Raw genomic sequence first — 18,437 nt, 5'->3', positions numbered from 1 at the left:
CGTAACGAGATCTGGCGCCCTCTTCTGGAGTGTCTGAAGACAGCTACAGTGTACTTACATATAATAAATAAATAAATCTTTAAAAAAAAAAAGAATTTATATTTGAGGATAAATATTCATTTGCATTGGTGTTGGTGTTACTGAATTTTATTCTTCTTAAAATTATATTATTTATCTCTGACAAATAAAATATATTAGCAAGTTTTTCGATGCTTCTAATTCATGAACATGAGCCTTTTCTGTTTAAATGCAGGTCATTTCCTTTGCATTTCGATGAGAATTCTTTTTTTGCTGGGGATAAAAATGAAGCACATAAATTAAAGGTAATTATACATCAGCTTAATTGTTAGATACAGCCAGGTGACCATGTAGGTTGACTGCAACAGAGCAGTAGTATTGGAAGTTGAGTAAAACGATGCTTTTGAGAGGCTGTGGACAGAGCTGGGATAGGTGGGAGATCTTGACCAGAGCGGAGTTCCCATTGGGGGAGGCTGCAGCAGCCTTGTGCTCAGGAGGATGACTAGTAAGTAGTCATGTGTTAGACAGTTCAGAACTGCTACGAGCAGATTCCACTACAAAAGGCTATGTTAACTTACGGGTTTATTGTTCCATATTAACTAGTAAATATCAAAATATTACTGCATACCATAAACAATCTGATTGTCAATTAAAACATAAATTTAAGGTATAAATGTATTTATACTTCCTACTGAGTCTTGCCTCATAGCTCAGTGGGCTTGGTATGACTTCCCCAGAATATCTGTAACACCCTTCCCTGTTTCTTATGGTGATGAAGGAAGCTAATTTAATCAATGTGTGAAGCAAGTTCTGTTTTGTGCGTCGTGCTGAGGTCAGCTGTTAGGTCAGCTGCTCTTGATCCCAGTCTCTTTCCTCTTGAGTGCTGTCTGGACACAGACGTGGACCTCAGTGGTTATGCAATCCCCACAGCTTCCAGGGACTGGAGAGTGAGGGGAAGACTTCTTCTCTGTAAGGTTTTCAATATGTTCCTATTTGTACTTCACTTGCTGGTTTGTTGGTGAGTGTTTTGGTATCACACTCACTTTTAGACTGTACAAATTAAGAAATTTTGTCATAGTCTTTTAATTTGATCCAAATTCCAGTCAGCTTTTATGTGCTTTGAAGTTTATATATAGTCTTTACAGGAAAAAAAATAGGAAATTAAAAAAAAAGTTTGTTATCAGATTTACTTTTAAAAGCTTTCTGGTAAATATAGATTTGAACATTATTTATAAGTTCATTTTGCTGGGCATAGTGGTACACTTTAATCCCAGCATTTAGGAGTCAGAGGCAGGAGGGTCTCTGTAAGTTAGTTGGAGGTCAGCCTGGTCTATATAGTGAGTTCCAGGACCACCTAGACTACACAGAGGAACCATGTTTCAAAGAAACAAAGTTTTCATTATGGCTCCTTTATAGTGGCAGTGTATGGATAGAAATAATTGCTAGTGTTCAGAACAGAATGGAGTCTGAAGGTTTATAAGACATTTGAGGATTTGGCAGGAACCAGTCAGTTGAGTTTGGTCATTCCCCCAAATGACTGTAATCCATGAACACTGGAAGTGGGACTGTGTACCTGGAGTTCCTGACTGGCTGGGAGGCAAGGGAGTGCCTGCCTGAGCAACAGAACAGTAAGGCTCTGCTTTAGCAAGTTCACTTCTGATGATTTTAAGGATGGTATATTTTTCTAATAAGGGATAACTTTGGGGTATATCCAGATTATTAGATATTGTGGATGTTTGTGGAAATTACAAAGATTTTCTCCTAATCCAGTAAATTTCTAGCATCTCCAGTTCACACAGGTAGGCTATACTCATTCTATTTTATGTGTCTGGCTTTAATTGTATAATGGTATTTGGCTATCATAAGCAACCCTGCGTGCTCGCTGTACATATCATGCAAAGATTTACTCAAAAGATGCTCTATTCAAATATTTGGGTTAATAGATTGCAACACTACACTCAGACAAAAGCAGGCATAATCTTTTAGAATGGTTTATAACTTTGCAAGTATGATTGTCTTTTAAAGTAAAAGACTTTTAAGCCCCTTCTGCATTAGTCCATTTTATTATCTTGTAATATAATATAATATAAGATAAAATGTAATTGTCAAAAACTCATTTTGTATTCAGTGACACCCTTTAAGTAAACACGCGTCACTGGCCCATCATAGTTATATCTGTTTGGACATTCATGGAGCCTGTGTGGACAGCTTCTTCTTCTGTAGGTAACTTGTCTCCATATAGATTCTGTAGACCTCTAGAACAACCATTTTTTTTTTTAAAGATTTATTTATTGGTTATATGTAAGTACACTGTAGCTGTCTTCAGACACTCTAGAAGAGGGCGCCAGATCTCGTTACCGATGGTTGTGAGCCACCATGTGGTTGCTGGGATTTGAACTCTGGACCTTCGGAAGAGCAGTCGGGTGCTCTTACCCACTGAGCCATCTCGCCAGCCCTAGAACAACTATTAATTGTCAGTAATCCCTCAGGGAGGAGTTGGGCATCACAACCCTCTTCCCCTCTAGTAGTTAAAAGTTATGATTCTTTTTTAGTTAAAAAACCTAAAAACCTGGAATTAAGCTACAGTTGGATCATTTTCCCCGCTCCCTTTCTTCCTTTAAACCTCTGCCCTGGTGGACCTCGTCCTGCTTCCTCTCCAGTTCATGGTCTCCTCTTCTTTATCACTGTTACATACTCTCTCTCTCTCTCTGTGTCTCTGTCTCTCTCTGTGTCTCTGTCTCTGTGTCTCTGTCTCTGTCTCTGTGTCTCTGTCTCTGTCTCTCTCTCTCACACACACACACACACACACACACACACACACACACACACAGAGTGTAGACCTGTTTAATCTGCCTTGTATGAATATGCATTCAGGGCTGACCAGTTGGATTGGATGAGCAGCCAGGGACTGATCCCTGGGGTATTACCCTACCCTCCTTTTTAAAGTCAGTCAAAACACTAAAGGAAACTTCCTGTTATGTCATGAAAACTGTCTACAGCAGTATTTGGCAGTTGAAAAAGTGTTGTTGTTGTTGTTGTTTGTTTTTGAGATGGTCTCATGTCCAGTGTAGGCTGGCCACAGCTTGCTGTGCCGCTGAGGGTTACCTAGAGATTACAGGTCTCTACCACCTGGTTTGTGTAGCGACGGGAAGAACCCAGGGCTTTAGGTATATTAGTCACTACATCTCTGTGCCATGGATATTCTCATTTAAAAGTTTAAGATTAGGATGTTCTCTTAATGAACTGGTCCATAAGTACCAAACGGAGAAAGTTGTTAAAGTGTATAATTCATACTCATTTGGGCTTTGAATATGTTAGTAGAGATGTAGAGTCTTAGTAGAATATTGCACTTGGTGTGGCAGTTCCACCCTAAGCTGAGTCGAGGTCCTGGGCATCCACCTCTGAAGCAGATTGAGGTGGCCTTGGAGTCACTGGCTAAGCAGAGTGCTTACCCTAGCCTCAGACCCACGGTTCTCAGCTGGTTGAGCCCACTTTATATGACGTATCTCATAATAAAAACATTACAGACTGCTGAAATACTAGAGGTTTCTTCTGAAATCTGTGTCAGATGTCTGCTTCAGATACTGGTTGTTCAGGACGGCTGAGATGGTCCATGGGTAAAGGCAGTTGCAGCCAAGCCTGATACCTGAGTTCAATCCCCAGCACCCACATCACCAACCTCTGACTTACCCACATGCATGCATAAACACACATACACAAACACACAACATGCATACATACATGGCAGGTGTGTGTGTGTGAATAAAGTCTAACTTAAAAAACGTTTAAAAACGACTCATAGCTTGAGATTTCACTTTTTTTTTTTAAAGATTTATTTATTTATTATATGTAAGTACACTGTAGCTGTCCTCAGATACTCCAGAAGAGGGCATCAGATTTCGTTACAGATGGTTGTGAGCCACCATGTGGTTGCTGGGATTTGAACTCGGGACCTTTGGAAACGCAGTCGGCGCTCTTAACCACTGAGCCATCTCGCCAGCCCGAGATTTCACTTTTAAGACCAGGAGTCACTTGAAGGGTCCGTTACTGATTTTGACACAAGTGGTATGCTTGACTCCTTTTGCTTCATTCCGTAAGAACAGACACTACTTTTAGACGATTGTATGCAAGCTGCTCTGTTATAAACAATATAATGCTCTGGTGTCAATAAACACACACACACACACACACACACACATACGTATTAAATGAATAAAAATATAAATTGAACAACATTCCAAATCCAGCATAGTAGTAGAAGACAGGCACAGAAGTGGGGGATGATACCTAGGGAGTTTGAATTATATTTGTAATGATTTTTAAAAAAAAAAATTGGTAGTGCATACATGGCTATTAATTTTGTTTGTGTATGTATGTGTGTATTTATATTTAATACATATATATAATAGTAATATATATTAGTAGTAAATATATATTAGATAATATATATAATAAATATAAATTATATATTAGTAGCAAAAATAAAATTATGTATTACTACTGATGTCAATAATATCAGTAGCAAAGAAAATCTCGTGTTTTTCTGAAGTCCAGGAAAGGAGAGCTATAATTTAACTTTATCAAAGGTCGCCCTCCTCCATCCTCCCTCCCTCCCTTTACCTTTTGGGTGATATCCTTTTATTTCACAACTGCCAGTATACAACTAAATAACTTATATTTCTTTTCAGCCGGTATGGATTTGGAGTTAGGCAGAGCTGGTTTCAAAAAGTACATACAGGTCACTAGGAGTGTGAATTAGGCCTGCTAACTCATGTTTCTGCAGCTTTTAAAGGACTTCATGAGGGGTGGATTGTATGTAGTTTTGGATCTCTGCGGAGGATTAAATGGAATGATGGGAGGGAGGGGAGTTCTCCTAGGTAGCCGATGCTCTGGTGCCCTGTGGTGCACTGTTCGAGGAAAGCACTGGGAACCGGTTCTTACAAGATTTCGTTACTTTGTTTGTAGGAGGACTTCCGGCTACACTTTAGGAACATTTCAAGAATCATGGACTGTGTTGGCTGCTTCAAGTGCCGCCTGTGGGGCAAGCTTCAGGTGAGCCTTGGTCTGGCTCCATACTCATCCTTTGGTGAGCCGTGCTCTGGCTCCGTACTTGTCCTTGGGCGAGCCGCTTCCACATCTGTCCTTTTATTTCTGTTTTAGACGCAGGGGCTGGGCACTGCTCTGAAGATCTTGTTTTCCGAAAAACTGATCGCAAATATGCCGGAAAGCGGACCAAGTTATGAATTCCAGCTAACCAGACAAGAAATAGTATCACTGTTTAATGCATTTGGAAGGTTAGTTTTGATGTCCTGAAACTGCTTCTGCTAGCCATGGTAGTCTGATATCATGTGTTCATTTTTAGAGGAAACCAGAAATGTTCTACTCAGTGAGACTGCCTTGTTATAGCATCATATGATCTGATGAAATACCTCAAGAATGCACACACATGTATTTCCTACTTGATTATTTCCATCTATTGATTTTTATATTCATGTTTACTTTTCTGTCAGATTTTGAGTACCATTACATTTGTATATTTTATTGTAATTATTTTGTATATTCATACATATATACATCCATACATGCTTTTTGTTTTGTTTTGAGATGAGGTCTCACTATGTAGCCCTGGCTGGCCTGGAAGTCACTCTGTAGACCAGGCTGGCCTCATGCTGAGATCTGCTGGCCTCTGCCTTCCTACTGGGATTAAAGCATGTACATCCAGCCCAGCTAATTGTGATTATTTAAAAGCATTTCTTTTTCCTTTTTATCTGCTATGTGCGCTGATGAAGCAAGCACTATTGTTGCTACCTTTAAAGATTATGGAAAATCACAAGTATTTCTATGAACTCATACAAAAAGATGAGTAATTCTTACAAATTATTTTTTTCTATTGAAACTGAGTTAAAGGGAGAGATAAGGAAGACACATCAACAGTTTTAGGTGTAGACGGCTTTTCCTTCTGCGCATGGTGATTCTGAGACGACGGCCCCTTCCCCTCAGTGCCGCCACTGAGCCCTCACGTTGGGCAGCTCTCACTCAAAAACACTATCAGACATTCTGAGATTGAAATAACTGGGCTTAGAATTTATTTCCCTAGTACCCAGGAGCTTTACTGCTACAATAAACTGTGTATTCCGCGTTTATCATACTGGAGTGCAGAGCTGAAGGCAAGGCGCATGCAGGGATACAGTAGAGAACAGACATCACTATCTATAGCTTTGACCTTTGTACATTTAGTACTAAAGAAAGGTATGCTACTTGTTGTGCTCTTATACTGGATAGCTAAATGCTTATTTTAATATTTTTACATTTCTGTCTTTTGTATTATGTATATAATACAAATAACAAGTACATTATGAGTACCTAAAATATATAAATGTTCTGATGCTGTTATATATTTTATACTAAATATTGATGTGCTTTAAATACCTCAGCATAGCCCTGGATATTTAAAATACACATTTATATACATATATATTTTTAATACTTGAAAATTAGAAGTTAGCTTGTGTTGGACAATATTATCTTAGGTTCTCCTTGCCAGATTAAAAACTAAAGGATATAAGTAGTTTTATGTACCTTTCAATTTATTGAAATAAACTACTTTAAAATTTTTATATACTCTAAAAATGCAGAATGATGAATAGAATTTATGAAAGGCAGTTTTTACACGAAATGTTTCTTGGTTACAGGATTTCCACAAGTGTGAGAGAATTAGAGAACTTCAGGCACCTGTTGCAGAACGTTCACTGAGGAGGACGGGTGGAGCGAGCCTGTTTCTGCACAGGGGAATTGCAGGGCAGAGGCTCTCTGAGCACCGCGGTTGCAGTGACTGTCCTAAGCCAAACGTTTGTTTATATAAAGCTGCTTTTGTAAAAGAAGGGATACATTGTCCTAAGTAAATGACATTTTTAAAAATCGTGTTCATGTTTAATATTATTGTGAATAAAAGTAGTATTTTGGTAATATACAAATTTTAATACTAAGCAAAAGTAAGGTCATTAAACTCCCTTATGATAAAGCTAGGTAAATACTGCCTTAGGCTCTCAAACTAGAGTTGAATTTAAGAAGGTAATGAAAGCCAAGCTAAGGTACCTGTGACAAATGTTTGATAATAAAATACTAAGAGGCTCAGCAGTAAACCATGGTTATCAGCCTCAGACACCAATGCTTTTTCATTTGCCTCGTATACAAAGAAAATACAGACTGCCCAGTTAGATTTAAGTTTTAGAAAAGCAACCAGTTTTCCTTTCAATGTTAAGTATGTTGAAGTTTATTATTAGAGCCTATTTATACTACAAGTTATTTGCTCAAAGTTCAAGTTTAACTGGGAGCCCTGTGTTTTCCTGGCAACCTTAAAATACACTGGTATGAAACATTCCTTTTAGAGTTAAATAGCTATTTTGATTGTGCTGTTTTGGTATGTTGGGAAGTAGAACAATTCAAAGGCACAGGAGATTTCTAAACATTGTAGAAAGATAAATAGATTATATATTTATTCTCATAATAGTTCCCCAATAGAATTTTGGGGAAAATTTTATTTTTATATAATTTCATATTTACAGAAAAGTTTCAAAAACAGTTAAAAAAACAAACAAACAAACTGGTTTTACTCAGATTCATGGATTGTTCACATGTGTTTTAACCCCTCACCCCAGCTCACAGTGGTGATTGAGCCCAGGACCTCAGTCATGCTGGGCTAGCCCTGCATTCATGAGCTGTGTCCTCAGGCCTTGCTTAAGCTCCTACATAGACATAGATACCCTGCTTTTTATTTAAGGGTTTGAGTCATGGGCATCATGATTTAACCCAAAATACTTCAGTGTGATGGCCAATAATTTCCTAAAAACTATTTTTTTGTTTTCTTTTTAAAGGAATAACCAAACCTTACAGATCTGAGCTGAACTACTTACTATAAGCCTTAAAACAAGGAGACATCCCACATCCCAGCCACCTGACGTTTGAATTTGGTTGCCTTTTTCGACCTGTGTAGTCACAGGCTATACAACTCATGTTTTTACGCATGAAACTCTTTTCTTTTTCTCCACAGGATGGAGCTGTAACGTAGATAGGATGGATTGTTAGTAGAAGTTCTACACTGAGAGCAGTATTTGAAGTGGCTTAAGAATTTACATCACATGGCAATTATAAATGGTATATACCTCAAAATTATGCCCCCTTGAGGTCACATCTAATGTCTTGAGCAGTTAGGACTGGTTGAGATGTCACATAAGCAGGACTTACATATGTAATGGCTAGGAATGTCACTTTACACTGCTGTGCATTTTGTCTGTCTCTAAGACTTGGTCTAGTGCCAGGCATACAGTTGGTGTCTAATATTTGTTGATGGAAAGTATATGTGTTTAGTATACTTTAAGTGATGGTGATGTAGCTTGTTTAATAATGTATCCTATTTCCCCCTCCCTCTCACTTTTTCTTTTGGATCTCATAATAAAAGACATCAGCCCACTAATTAGGTCAGTTTTCTTGGGGACTTAAAAGAACTAAATGATCACCACACACAAGCCAGCCCTTTTGAAACCCTCACTGCTTTCACGTGCTTTTCCCACTTGATTGGCTCTGTCCCTCCAAGTGAGGTCTAATACCTAATTCTAAGTTTATAGTGAACAAGCAGTTTAATTTTTAAGAAATTTTAACTTTTCCTGTACATGACACAATTGACCATCCCTTCCCTGAAGTCCCTATTCCTTTGTGTCCTTGTGTTTGGATTACTCCTGGGTATCTTTCTTCTGGTCTCTTCATTTAACCTAAGTATCATTCCTCAGACTTTTTGCTCTAAGTCACTGGGCCATACTTTTGAGTAATTTCAATGCAGTAATCTCATTTTGGCTTCTCAGTCTGTCTCTCTGCTGTGCTCACTTGGCTGCCCGTTGTCGATTCTGCATCTTCAAGGACTCAGTCACCACAAACCTACTCTATGTTTGTGTTCCTTACTTGGTTAATTTCAGAGCCATTGCACCGTTCAAGGCTTTATAGTTCGTTCCTGTATCATCCACCTGACTATTGGTGTCTTAAGCTCTGCCAATTTTCTCTCAACATTTCTATCAGTGTTTTTCAGTTTTTATTACGATCACCAAAGGATTACCTGTCTTTTCCCATCTCTCTGTTGGCTCACATCACCAGATTGGGCTTTCTAGAAGCCTTCAGCCTAATTAATTCCTGCTGGCAAGTTTATGAGCTTTTTGGTGAGAGTCTCTGCTTGATATCCAAGACCCTCCTCTTGTGTTTGCCACTGTTCTGATTAGAGTGTTAAAAAGCTTTCCAAAAGTCCAGAGTTGTCAGCCTTCCAAACCTTTGCAGACACAGTATTTGCATTGAGAGCCCTAGGCTTCCTTCTCATCTGGGAAATCCCATGCATTTTTGAAATTCTGTGAAATTACCCATGTCCCCTTCCTATGGTTACCACTGTAACTGCAACCTACCTCTACTGAATCACTTATTGTACTGTATATTTTATTTTATGAAGTGTCCTTTACTAGAATGTGAGCTCCTTCGGGGCAGGAAAAGAAACCATTCATTTTGGCACCTCTATAGCATAATGTTTGGCACATGAGCATTTAATAAAAGTTTGTTGAATAAATGGCTTCACATGACAGCTGTTCTGACTGCAGGTACCTTCACTGCCTTTGCTGCACAATGAGGATCTGGGCGTGGGGGGCAATAAAGATGAAAATAATTGAAAAATCTTTGGTCTCTGGTCAGTTACAAGTGGGTTCTACTTTGGGATGAACCAATACCACAGGGGTTTCTCGATGAAAGGGTAGCTAGGATTGTAGATTAGACAAACTTAAAGATTCTCAGGAGGAGGGAGATGTTATAAATCACTTGAGGGTTTTTCTTAGTTTAATGTTTGAGTAAGTGTTTGCCTCATAACACTGCCTTTAAGAACATGGTGCTTTATTTCAAACCGGCTATAATGTGTTACAGTCTAGGTTGAATGCATTATTCATTAATTCATTTGTAATGAGATTTTTGAAAAAATTGAATGGATTCCATTAAGGGACATTAAGAAAACACACCTTCAAATGAAAGCATTCTGTAACAGTAGCATTTTATTATAATTTAGTGAAACAAAGAAGTACATTCATTGGCCACAGCTATACTTTTGTAACCAGTTTGAAACTGACTGTATAGCTGAGAAACACTGTTAAACAATAAAAAGGCAAATTACGAATAAAAAAAAGCCACTTTAGCTATAAATTACATTGTCCACAAAACTACAATCAGCTACAATAAGTGGTAAGAGTTTCAAAATTAATAGCAACCCTAATAAAATGATAAATATTGCTAATCACTGTAGAATTATACACTTAAGCAATGAAATTCGATTTTCTAGTTTATGACTGAGGAAGGGCTGGAATTGTCATGTGCTTCAGTGCAGGTGGACAGGGAACTATAGCCCTTTGACTTGATAAACAGCTCCTTCTGAGACCAAACTTAAAGTGCTGCTAGTGCTTCTGAAACTTTAAGCAAACACGGGGGCAGATTTCTTTGGTGATGTATTCTGAGATGTATGTGAGACAAATGTTAAGAATTTAGGTACTTTATAGGCCAGGTGTGGTGGCACAAACCTTTAATCCTCCCACTCAGGAGGCAGAGACAAGAGAATCTCTGTGAGTTCCAGACCAGCCTGGTCTACATAGCAAGTTCCAGAACAGCCAGGGTTACATACAGACATCCTGTTTAAAAAAAAAAAAAAACAGTGATAAATTTGATGAATTGACAAATCTTAAATTCAGTATAGTCAACCAGTGCGCTAAAAGAACTGAAACACTATCTGAAGTGTTTAAGTAATCCTTGTTTACTTTGTCAAACAGGAGGTTTGTATATAGAAGCTTAGCTAGAAAAAACCTTGAACCCAGAGATTAACAAAGACAATAGAGTTAGATACCTAATATTAAACAACTGGCATTCTGAGAAACTGAATAACTGAAACCCATGGTGGTAGACTATGTCGTTAGGTTGTATCTTAGTACCAAGGCTAACTTCTGTACTATAAAAGTTTAAATGATTTGTTACAATAAGAACTTATAAACAAATGCCATGTATATTAATTATGCTTCTGATTGAATTTAAAATCTGTTGCTCATAAAAAGAAGAAAAGTATTTGGCTTTGTACCATCTCAGAAGATGGGAAGGATTAACAATGTGTTCACATATTCTTTTGTGAAGTTGCTGCATTAGTCATCAAAAAGCTGAAAGATATTTTAGGTCTGAGTACAAATAAGACAGTTTCTAGTCACAGTAGACAGGAGAGGGCAGCTGTGTTCGTCCCAGTTCCAAAGCAGTTGGTAGATCCTATGTGGGGCCATGTTTACCTGTGTGACAACCTCCTATAAACAGCCTGTCCCCTCGGAATCTGAGGTATTCAGCATCTACTTTCCATATAGACACCGGTAGAAAGTACATTTTAAAATTTTGTGTTGTTTGGGCCTACTACTGTGTGTGTGTTATGTTTGTGTGTCCACATGAACACAAGGGTGCACGTAAGCGTGCACAGGCACACGGCTTACAATATCATATTTAAGATAGTTTTAATGAAATCCTAAAATATTCCAATGTTGTTAATCTCTTAACATTTCTCCTGTTTGCTTGTTAATTCCATGCTGGAATTGATTGGAATTAATTTAATTTGGCTTAGGCCATATCCAAAGTATAAAATGTGAAAATAAAGGCGGGATTTTACATACATCTTGTAGAGTATTGCACTTTAGCTCACTGTGAGATGTCTCATGATTTAATTTACCTGAGGACAGTCTTGCCTCGGACGGTAGGATGAGCCCCATCTCCTTTCAGATAAATTGATGCTTTTTGAAAGTATAACTGTTTTTAACTTATCACTTCTTTTTTTCAATGAAGAATCTCTCAATGCCTCTGTAAACTTGTTTTGTCCCAAGACATTCTACTGAAGCCCCCTATGCAAAGGTCACTATTGCTTCTGGAAGAGTCATGCTTAAACTTCTACTTAGTCACAAGATAGCCACTTGACCAGCCCTCTTCAAAGCCACACAGTCTCCACTGGCTTACTGTTCCTTTTAAGAAACCCCTCTGGCTTTCCAAAGAACACTGCCAGCCAGCAGCACCATAAAGGATTTCTACTATCACTTGTTTAAAATAATGGAGTAATTTCAATTGACATTTTTCAAAGCATGCTTTAAAAAACTGTCTTAAGTGTTACGTATTTTTAGATTAAAAAAAAAAAGAAGAATGCATTTTTAAGCCTCAATTCTGTGCACTGATCACACTTTAAAGCTGTCACTGGGTAAGGTTGAGTACACCATCGGGCTTCTAGGTTTTGATTTTTGTGGAAAACTGCCTCCTGATTTAGTGTACAATGATATTCTGGTGTGAATCCTCGAGTGTGGCTTTGGGTATGACGGAGTAGTCTTTCCAAACATAGGTAAAAGTGCAAATATGCAAATGTGCGCTCGATGTTCCAAAGTTAGGAGGTTCTGAGGTCATCAAATACCTTAGCGTCTAATCAACTCCAGACTTCACGTTTCACTATGCAGAGGTCAAAACACGGAGAACCATGAAACAGCTATATTTCCAGACTTTTGTTAGTTGCAATAGATGGTGCAGTGTTGATGCAGATGGTTGTAAAGATGTTGAATACACATACACATTCATGAAAAACAGTTTGAGACTTCAGCCGTAGGGAAGCCATCAGTTCTGTGGAGTTACGTATAAGCTATGGTGATTCCTTATATCTAAATTACTGCACGTGAAGAGCAAAGGAGCAGTGTCTGTCACAGGTCCATTCAGTGGGGGTGTGACCGTGTATGTGCTGCCGCCACACCCAGTCATGGTGCCGTACCAGCCCAAAGTTTGCGAGTTTGATAAACTGCAACAACAACAACAATAAAGCAAATAAGTCACAGGGCAGTGATCAGAAGGTGCCACACTGGCATTAAAAAAAAAACACATTTCCAAAGAAATTCACAACTCAGGAATATATTAAAATAAAATATGCAAAATAATATGACTTTCTACAAAGTTCTACCTAGTATCTTCTAGTATGTTTGATGTGTAAGATGTATCACAAAAACCATATAATTCTCAAGAGTGGCAGAATGTGCCTGACAGTGTTTTATTGTTATTACTGTACTTTGTTCCAGCACGTCTGCATGTACATGTATTTCTTTAGTCCTCAGTACAAGCCATTAGGCAGGCTGAGTTATAATCACTGTCTCACAGATGAGAACCAGGCTAAGCGTCTTGTCTAGTTGGAGCAAGAATTACTGAAAAATGAACCAAGCTGAACGAGTCCTGCTGGTGAGTAATAAGGCTTTCCAATGGTTTTTAAAGTGGAGGGCATAGGAAGACTTGGTTTTTGATCTGGAATTGCACTAGAAATATACAACCAGATACACAGTGCACAGCAATCCTTCCATGCCTGTCAACATGCGTGAGAGTGCGTGCATGCTCTGACTCTGAACCGAGAAGGGGTCCTAAGGTATCACTTTACTCCCAACGATTTTCAAGAAAGGGTAGTAAGCTGGCTTCAGGTCAGCTGACAGTTTTTTATAGAGTGTTCCTACCACAGTTAAGATATAATGTGTTAAGCTACAGTCTTTCATAATCATATGTATTGATATATATTGCCAAATCCCTGGGTCAATGGGAGGGTTAGAAGTCAGAGTTGTTCTTGTCTGTCACTACTAATTCAGCCAAGGGACCAGTTACATCTACCTTCCTTCCCGTGAGCTCCCCAGTCTTGGCAAGTCGTCATCACTGTCATACCGTCTTGGATTGTCGAAAAAGAAAGCCCTGGAGCTGTAGCTGTGGCTGCTTATCATGCCAGCAGGTGCCTGTGGACACAACATTAAAGACTGGGTGAAGGCAGAGACCACAATCTGTGAGTTTTAGCCCCAAACTTTGCTAAAAACAGCAACATATGATAAATATCCCATGCTTTAAAAAAATGAGGTTGAGCCTTGGGGGATATTATGATGTCTTACCAGATTCTGGTTTAATCTCTGTGCCCGGAAAAATAGTACCACTGACCATGCTGGTACATGCTCCCACAGAAAGAGGACCATTCCAAAGACAATGTAGTCTCCTCCATTTCCGTCTTCTCCCTGAGCCTGCCCATAGAGCACAGAGTCATTTTCACATTGGCTTTCTATTATTTACATTACGAGCAATCACATACATCAAGTATCAATGCAAAAGCACTCAACTTTTCTATATTTTGTGATTTCTCATGTAATGATTATTTTTCCCTCAAGGACCATAACAGTACTTTTAATTTTTATTACAACAAGACAAACCTTTTAATGCATTATCTTAGAAAAGTAATTTTAGTTCTTGGATAATGCAGAATGATATCATCTGAGGCACCATAGCCTGAAGAGTGTTAGCTGTAAGTGATTTCTGTTCTAACTGCCCCAAGGACACTGAAGCATTATGACTTAGGCCTGGGGAAAAATGAGGCATGCTAAGTAAATCCTCACAGCTGATTTTTAAAATATGCTATGGGACTACTGTATACACTGAAGTTGTTTCTATTCCACCAGATGCTTGGAGAAGGGAAACAGGAAAAGATGTAAAGAGAATCTGCCACATGGAATCACATGTGAAAAGTCCATCTCTCCTTATCGGATGAATAGTCTCCTAGAGCGCCTTAGATGCAGTGCCAAGTGGAAGTAATACAAAGACAGAACATGAAACTGTCAAACTGCACATTTAGGAGCTCAGAGGGTAAATATGTACAGCTACAATGTTGCGAATTAGGGTAAACCCTTGGACATGCAAAGAACTACTAAGGCTCTTCCCTTTGCAAGGCTGATAGAAACCCACTTTAAAGGAAGTAATTATTTCCATATATAAAACTGAACAAAAGTATTAAGATTTTACGTAGTTCTTTCATCCTCACAGTATTTTAGCTATATTTTCACTGGCTACTGCCAGACAGTTACCTAGAGATATTAAAACGAAATCATTTTAAAAGTTAGTAACTAGGTTTATGAGTTTTCTACGAGGTATCTAGCACTATTTCTTTGATAAAACTTTCTGGAGAGTGATTTCAAGGTGTTACATGCAAATGAGAAATTTTAAACAGTTTTAAACAAGGTCATTGGAAGCCTAGATTGCATACAAGCACGTCTAAGTCAAACACTAAATGTCCTGGCTAAGATTACTTAATTATCAACTGCATTGACTTATAGACTGGTAATATACGTCAGGCACTTACCTTATCTGAAAGATTATCCCAGCCATAATTAAATGGACTCTCTAAGGTCTCCTGTGATATGGTGATCACTACCAGATTATAACAAGCTCTGGAAGAGTAGAGAAGAATGACTACAGAGCCCACGATGACAGTCTGGCACAGAGACATACCCTATAGAAAGGGAAAGCACAGCTGTGATTTCAGCAATGTTTGCCATGGGGAGCGAGCTGTTCAGCACACAGCAGTCACCTCTTGCCAAGTACCTAGCGAGAGGGGTGGACACCTGCTCAAGTAACCTCTTGATTACCCTGCCTGTAGCTCCTGTTCCTAGAATGACATGCTGTGTTTACGTGCTCTTTGCCCACTTGCTAAATGGCAGCTGGAAGATTTTGTTTTACCGAAGTCACCTTATTCCTGTGATAATACACGAGTGGACAAACTGGCCAAAGTTCTGAGCCATATTTGATTATAAACAGTGTAGTCTACTCAGAGTGGAAGGGGAAATAGAAACACTTGCCTATTTGAATACACTTTTTGTTCCCTGATACAAGGCAGGAACAGAAATTCGGTGCCTTGCACGTTTACTCCATTTTATTAGGAAATAGATGCTAGTGCTTTGAGTGATATCATGTTGCTAAAAAATTAAGCCAGGTATTTGACCAAGCTTTCAAATGTCTACACTATGGCTTTTACCATTTCCCAAGAGATAGAAAGTCCTCTATATAACTCCCTGGTTTTCAACCATATTGGATACAAGGAAGTGGATTACAATACTGTTTGCAAGGACTCTCAATCTGAGGTCTTTATTTGAATACAATAGGTTTCCTCTGTAACCCAACCTATTTTTCATGTGGGTTAAAAACATTATCCTAAGAGGTGATGCCATTGTCAGAAATATTGATTCATTTCAAGTAAACGTTCAATATGATAATTTGAAAGTTGTGTTCAGTTGTCACTAGCTTAAGAAACACTTATAGCAGGTAGCACACAAGGTCCAGGGTTGGTAAATGACCTGTAAGTCATGGGGGAGTGCCCCCATGGGAGTACTGTCCTCTGACCTTTGTGATATTCAAGAAGAAAAAACAGTTTATAATTATTTGGCCAGAATTAAACTCCATTTTATATAATAACATTTTGGTAGCCTGTCTCCTGTCATCTGGAGCCATGAAACTCACCCTGCTGTGAGGGTTCCTTCTGCTGTTTGTGCTGGTTCATGATCATACGTACTGCTGAACATCTCTCTAGAACAAGGACTTACAGCAAAGCGGGACACTTATTCATCTGGCCCCAGTAACATGGCACTGTTTCGTGGATTAGGAAGCGAATTAACCTGACGTAGGATCGTTTGCTGCTCTGAACCCTGACTCCATGCAAAATGAGAAGACTCCTCACACAGATGAGCTGCAAGTCCAGCTTTGTGGAGCCTGTCTCAGCACTCCTGCTCTGCAAGCAGAACCCTGCCTGCCTTCTCTGAGTCAGTTAATTTCCTAACTCTTGTGGCATCAGGACACACTTTCTTACATTAAATGTTCCATGTCATAAGAACCGGTGATTTCAACTGCTAGAGGTTATGTCTCAATATTATGCTCAGTTTAAAGGAAGTTTAAATTCACCTTTTCAAAAAAAAGCAGAAGAGAATGATTTTAGTTCAGGTGGAGAAATCACCCAATGGCTACTGGAGTAAAAACCACTGAGTGCAGAATCCAGGGATCCAGCTAGGATGTTAAGGCTAACACTTGTTTCCTTGTTGGATTATCTAATTTTTCTTCTTTGGATCTTAGTGGAAGAACAAAGGTCCACATTTGGATGATTAAGACAGCCTTTGTGACCCTGCTACCAGTGACCAGAGGAGAACACTACTTCTTTAAAGTTGAAGACCGATCGATATTATCTCTGACATCTTCATGTTCTTAAAGTGAGTTATTCTTTGTACATGTTTAATAACTTACTGAGTGTGGTAAGAAAAGAAAGGAGCTCCCTCAAACTTTCAAAATTGTAATGATGGCTATTTTTAAAAATAAAAATTGGAATAGCTAAAAAGAGTTTGTATAATCTAAATACATGCCATATTTTCCAGAAGCACGTATAATATATAAAATCCCTCCTATTATAATTAGGGCATTTACATAAAACTTGTATTCTGTTTTCTCAACGTTTTATCAAGAGTTCAAATATTCCATAAAATCATAGTACTAACACCAATACTGCTTGTTGTATGGAAAAATCCAACTCTACACCTGCAGCCACCCAGTCATGGTTCTTTTGTCTATAGACAAATATCTGATTATAGCATGCTTCCAAATTTACATACTGACATATCTGTTAACTTCTTTTATTTTCACTTTATATTTTAATTATGGTAAGTACATTAAATTTTATTCATATTGTTGGTTCAAATGTATTGATTTCAGAATAGACAACAGTTATTAAAATACTTATTACTAGGACCAGTGAGATGGTACACTAGATAAATGAGCCAGTTACCAATCCCGAAGCCCTAAGTGTGATACACAGGACACCATGTGATAGTTGGAAAGAACTTGTCCTCTGACCTCCATATGTGTGCACATGTGTTCACATAACACACAAAATAAATAAATATAAAAAGTTTTTCATAAAAGGGTAGAGTGGCTCTGGCAGAGCTGAGAATCATTACTGTAACTGACCTCCTCATAGGAATAATGCATGTTAGTGGCATCTGAAAAGAAAGAACTAAAAATAAAGAAAAAGATACTTAGAACGATGTTGGCAGTAGATTTATTCTTTGAACCAACCCAGTACAATTATAACAAAATGTTTATTTCATAGTACATGAATACATTAAGTTTGAAAAACTTAAAAATTAAAATCTTCAGTAATATACATTTTAATTTTTCTGACTCCTCCAAATTAATAAAAACATTAACTTAGAATCAATCCAGAGTTTAAAAATATATGAAAATGTCTCACTATGATTCCTGACTGTTCTTGAACTCTGTGAGCTTCAGTAAAATTCTATCTTAGCCTCCTGAATAGTTGGAACTATTCTGTGACCCGATACTCTGCTCAGATTAGACGTTAAAAGAGTCATATAATTGAGAAGTATGTTAAGTATAAATAAAAAAAAGAATACTGTATGAATTACTCACCAAAGTACAAGGTCACACATGCACACATGCATTTGCGCATGTCCCTTCCCAGAGAGAGAGAGAGAAAGAGAGAGAGAGAGAGAGAGAGAGAGAGA

The 18,437-nt window shown here is 38.3% G+C and overlaps 2 protein-coding genes across 3 annotated transcripts in view; one reads left to right on the top strand and one right to left on the bottom strand.

The window, feature by feature from the left end:
* Ero1a (endoplasmic reticulum oxidoreductase 1 alpha) overlaps window positions 1-9,725 on the top strand; it is a 47,934-nt gene extending 38,209 nt beyond the window's left edge. For both annotated transcript variants that reach the window (XM_021182346.2, XM_021182345.2), the window contains exons 13-16: window positions 254-323; window positions 4,984-5,070; window positions 5,179-5,312; window positions 6,711-9,725. In XM_021182346.2, the coding sequence (XP_021038005.1) occupies window positions 254-323; window positions 4,984-5,070; window positions 5,179-5,312; window positions 6,711-6,771 (352 nt within the window). In that variant the 3' untranslated portion in view covers window positions 6,772-9,725. The remainder of the gene's footprint in view (window positions 1-253; window positions 324-4,983; window positions 5,071-5,178; window positions 5,313-6,710) is intronic.
* A 981-nt stretch (window positions 9,726-10,706) lies between these two features.
* Window positions 10,707-18,437, bottom strand: part of Gpr137c (G protein-coupled receptor 137C) — a 65,290-nt gene continuing 57,559 nt past the window's right edge. Inside the window, exons 4-7 of the mRNA XM_021181561.2 lie at window positions 15,236-15,385; window positions 14,001-14,126; window positions 13,732-13,850; window positions 10,707-12,883 (exon numbers count right to left, since the gene is read on the bottom strand). Of these exons, the coding sequence (XP_021037220.1) occupies window positions 12,706-12,883; window positions 13,732-13,850; window positions 14,001-14,126; window positions 15,236-15,385 (573 nt within the window). The 3' untranslated portion in view covers window positions 10,707-12,705. The remainder of the gene's footprint in view (window positions 12,884-13,731; window positions 13,851-14,000; window positions 14,127-15,235; window positions 15,386-18,437) is intronic.

The sequence above is a fragment of the Mus caroli genome, chromosome 14 (assembly GCF_900094665.2).
Source record: "Mus caroli chromosome 14, CAROLI_EIJ_v1.1, whole genome shotgun sequence".
Classification (NCBI taxonomy): Eukaryota; Metazoa; Chordata; class Mammalia; order Rodentia; family Muridae; genus Mus; species Mus caroli.
The sequence above is the reverse complement of the archived record's forward strand: the minus strand, read 5'-3'. Positions and strand labels throughout refer to the sequence as shown.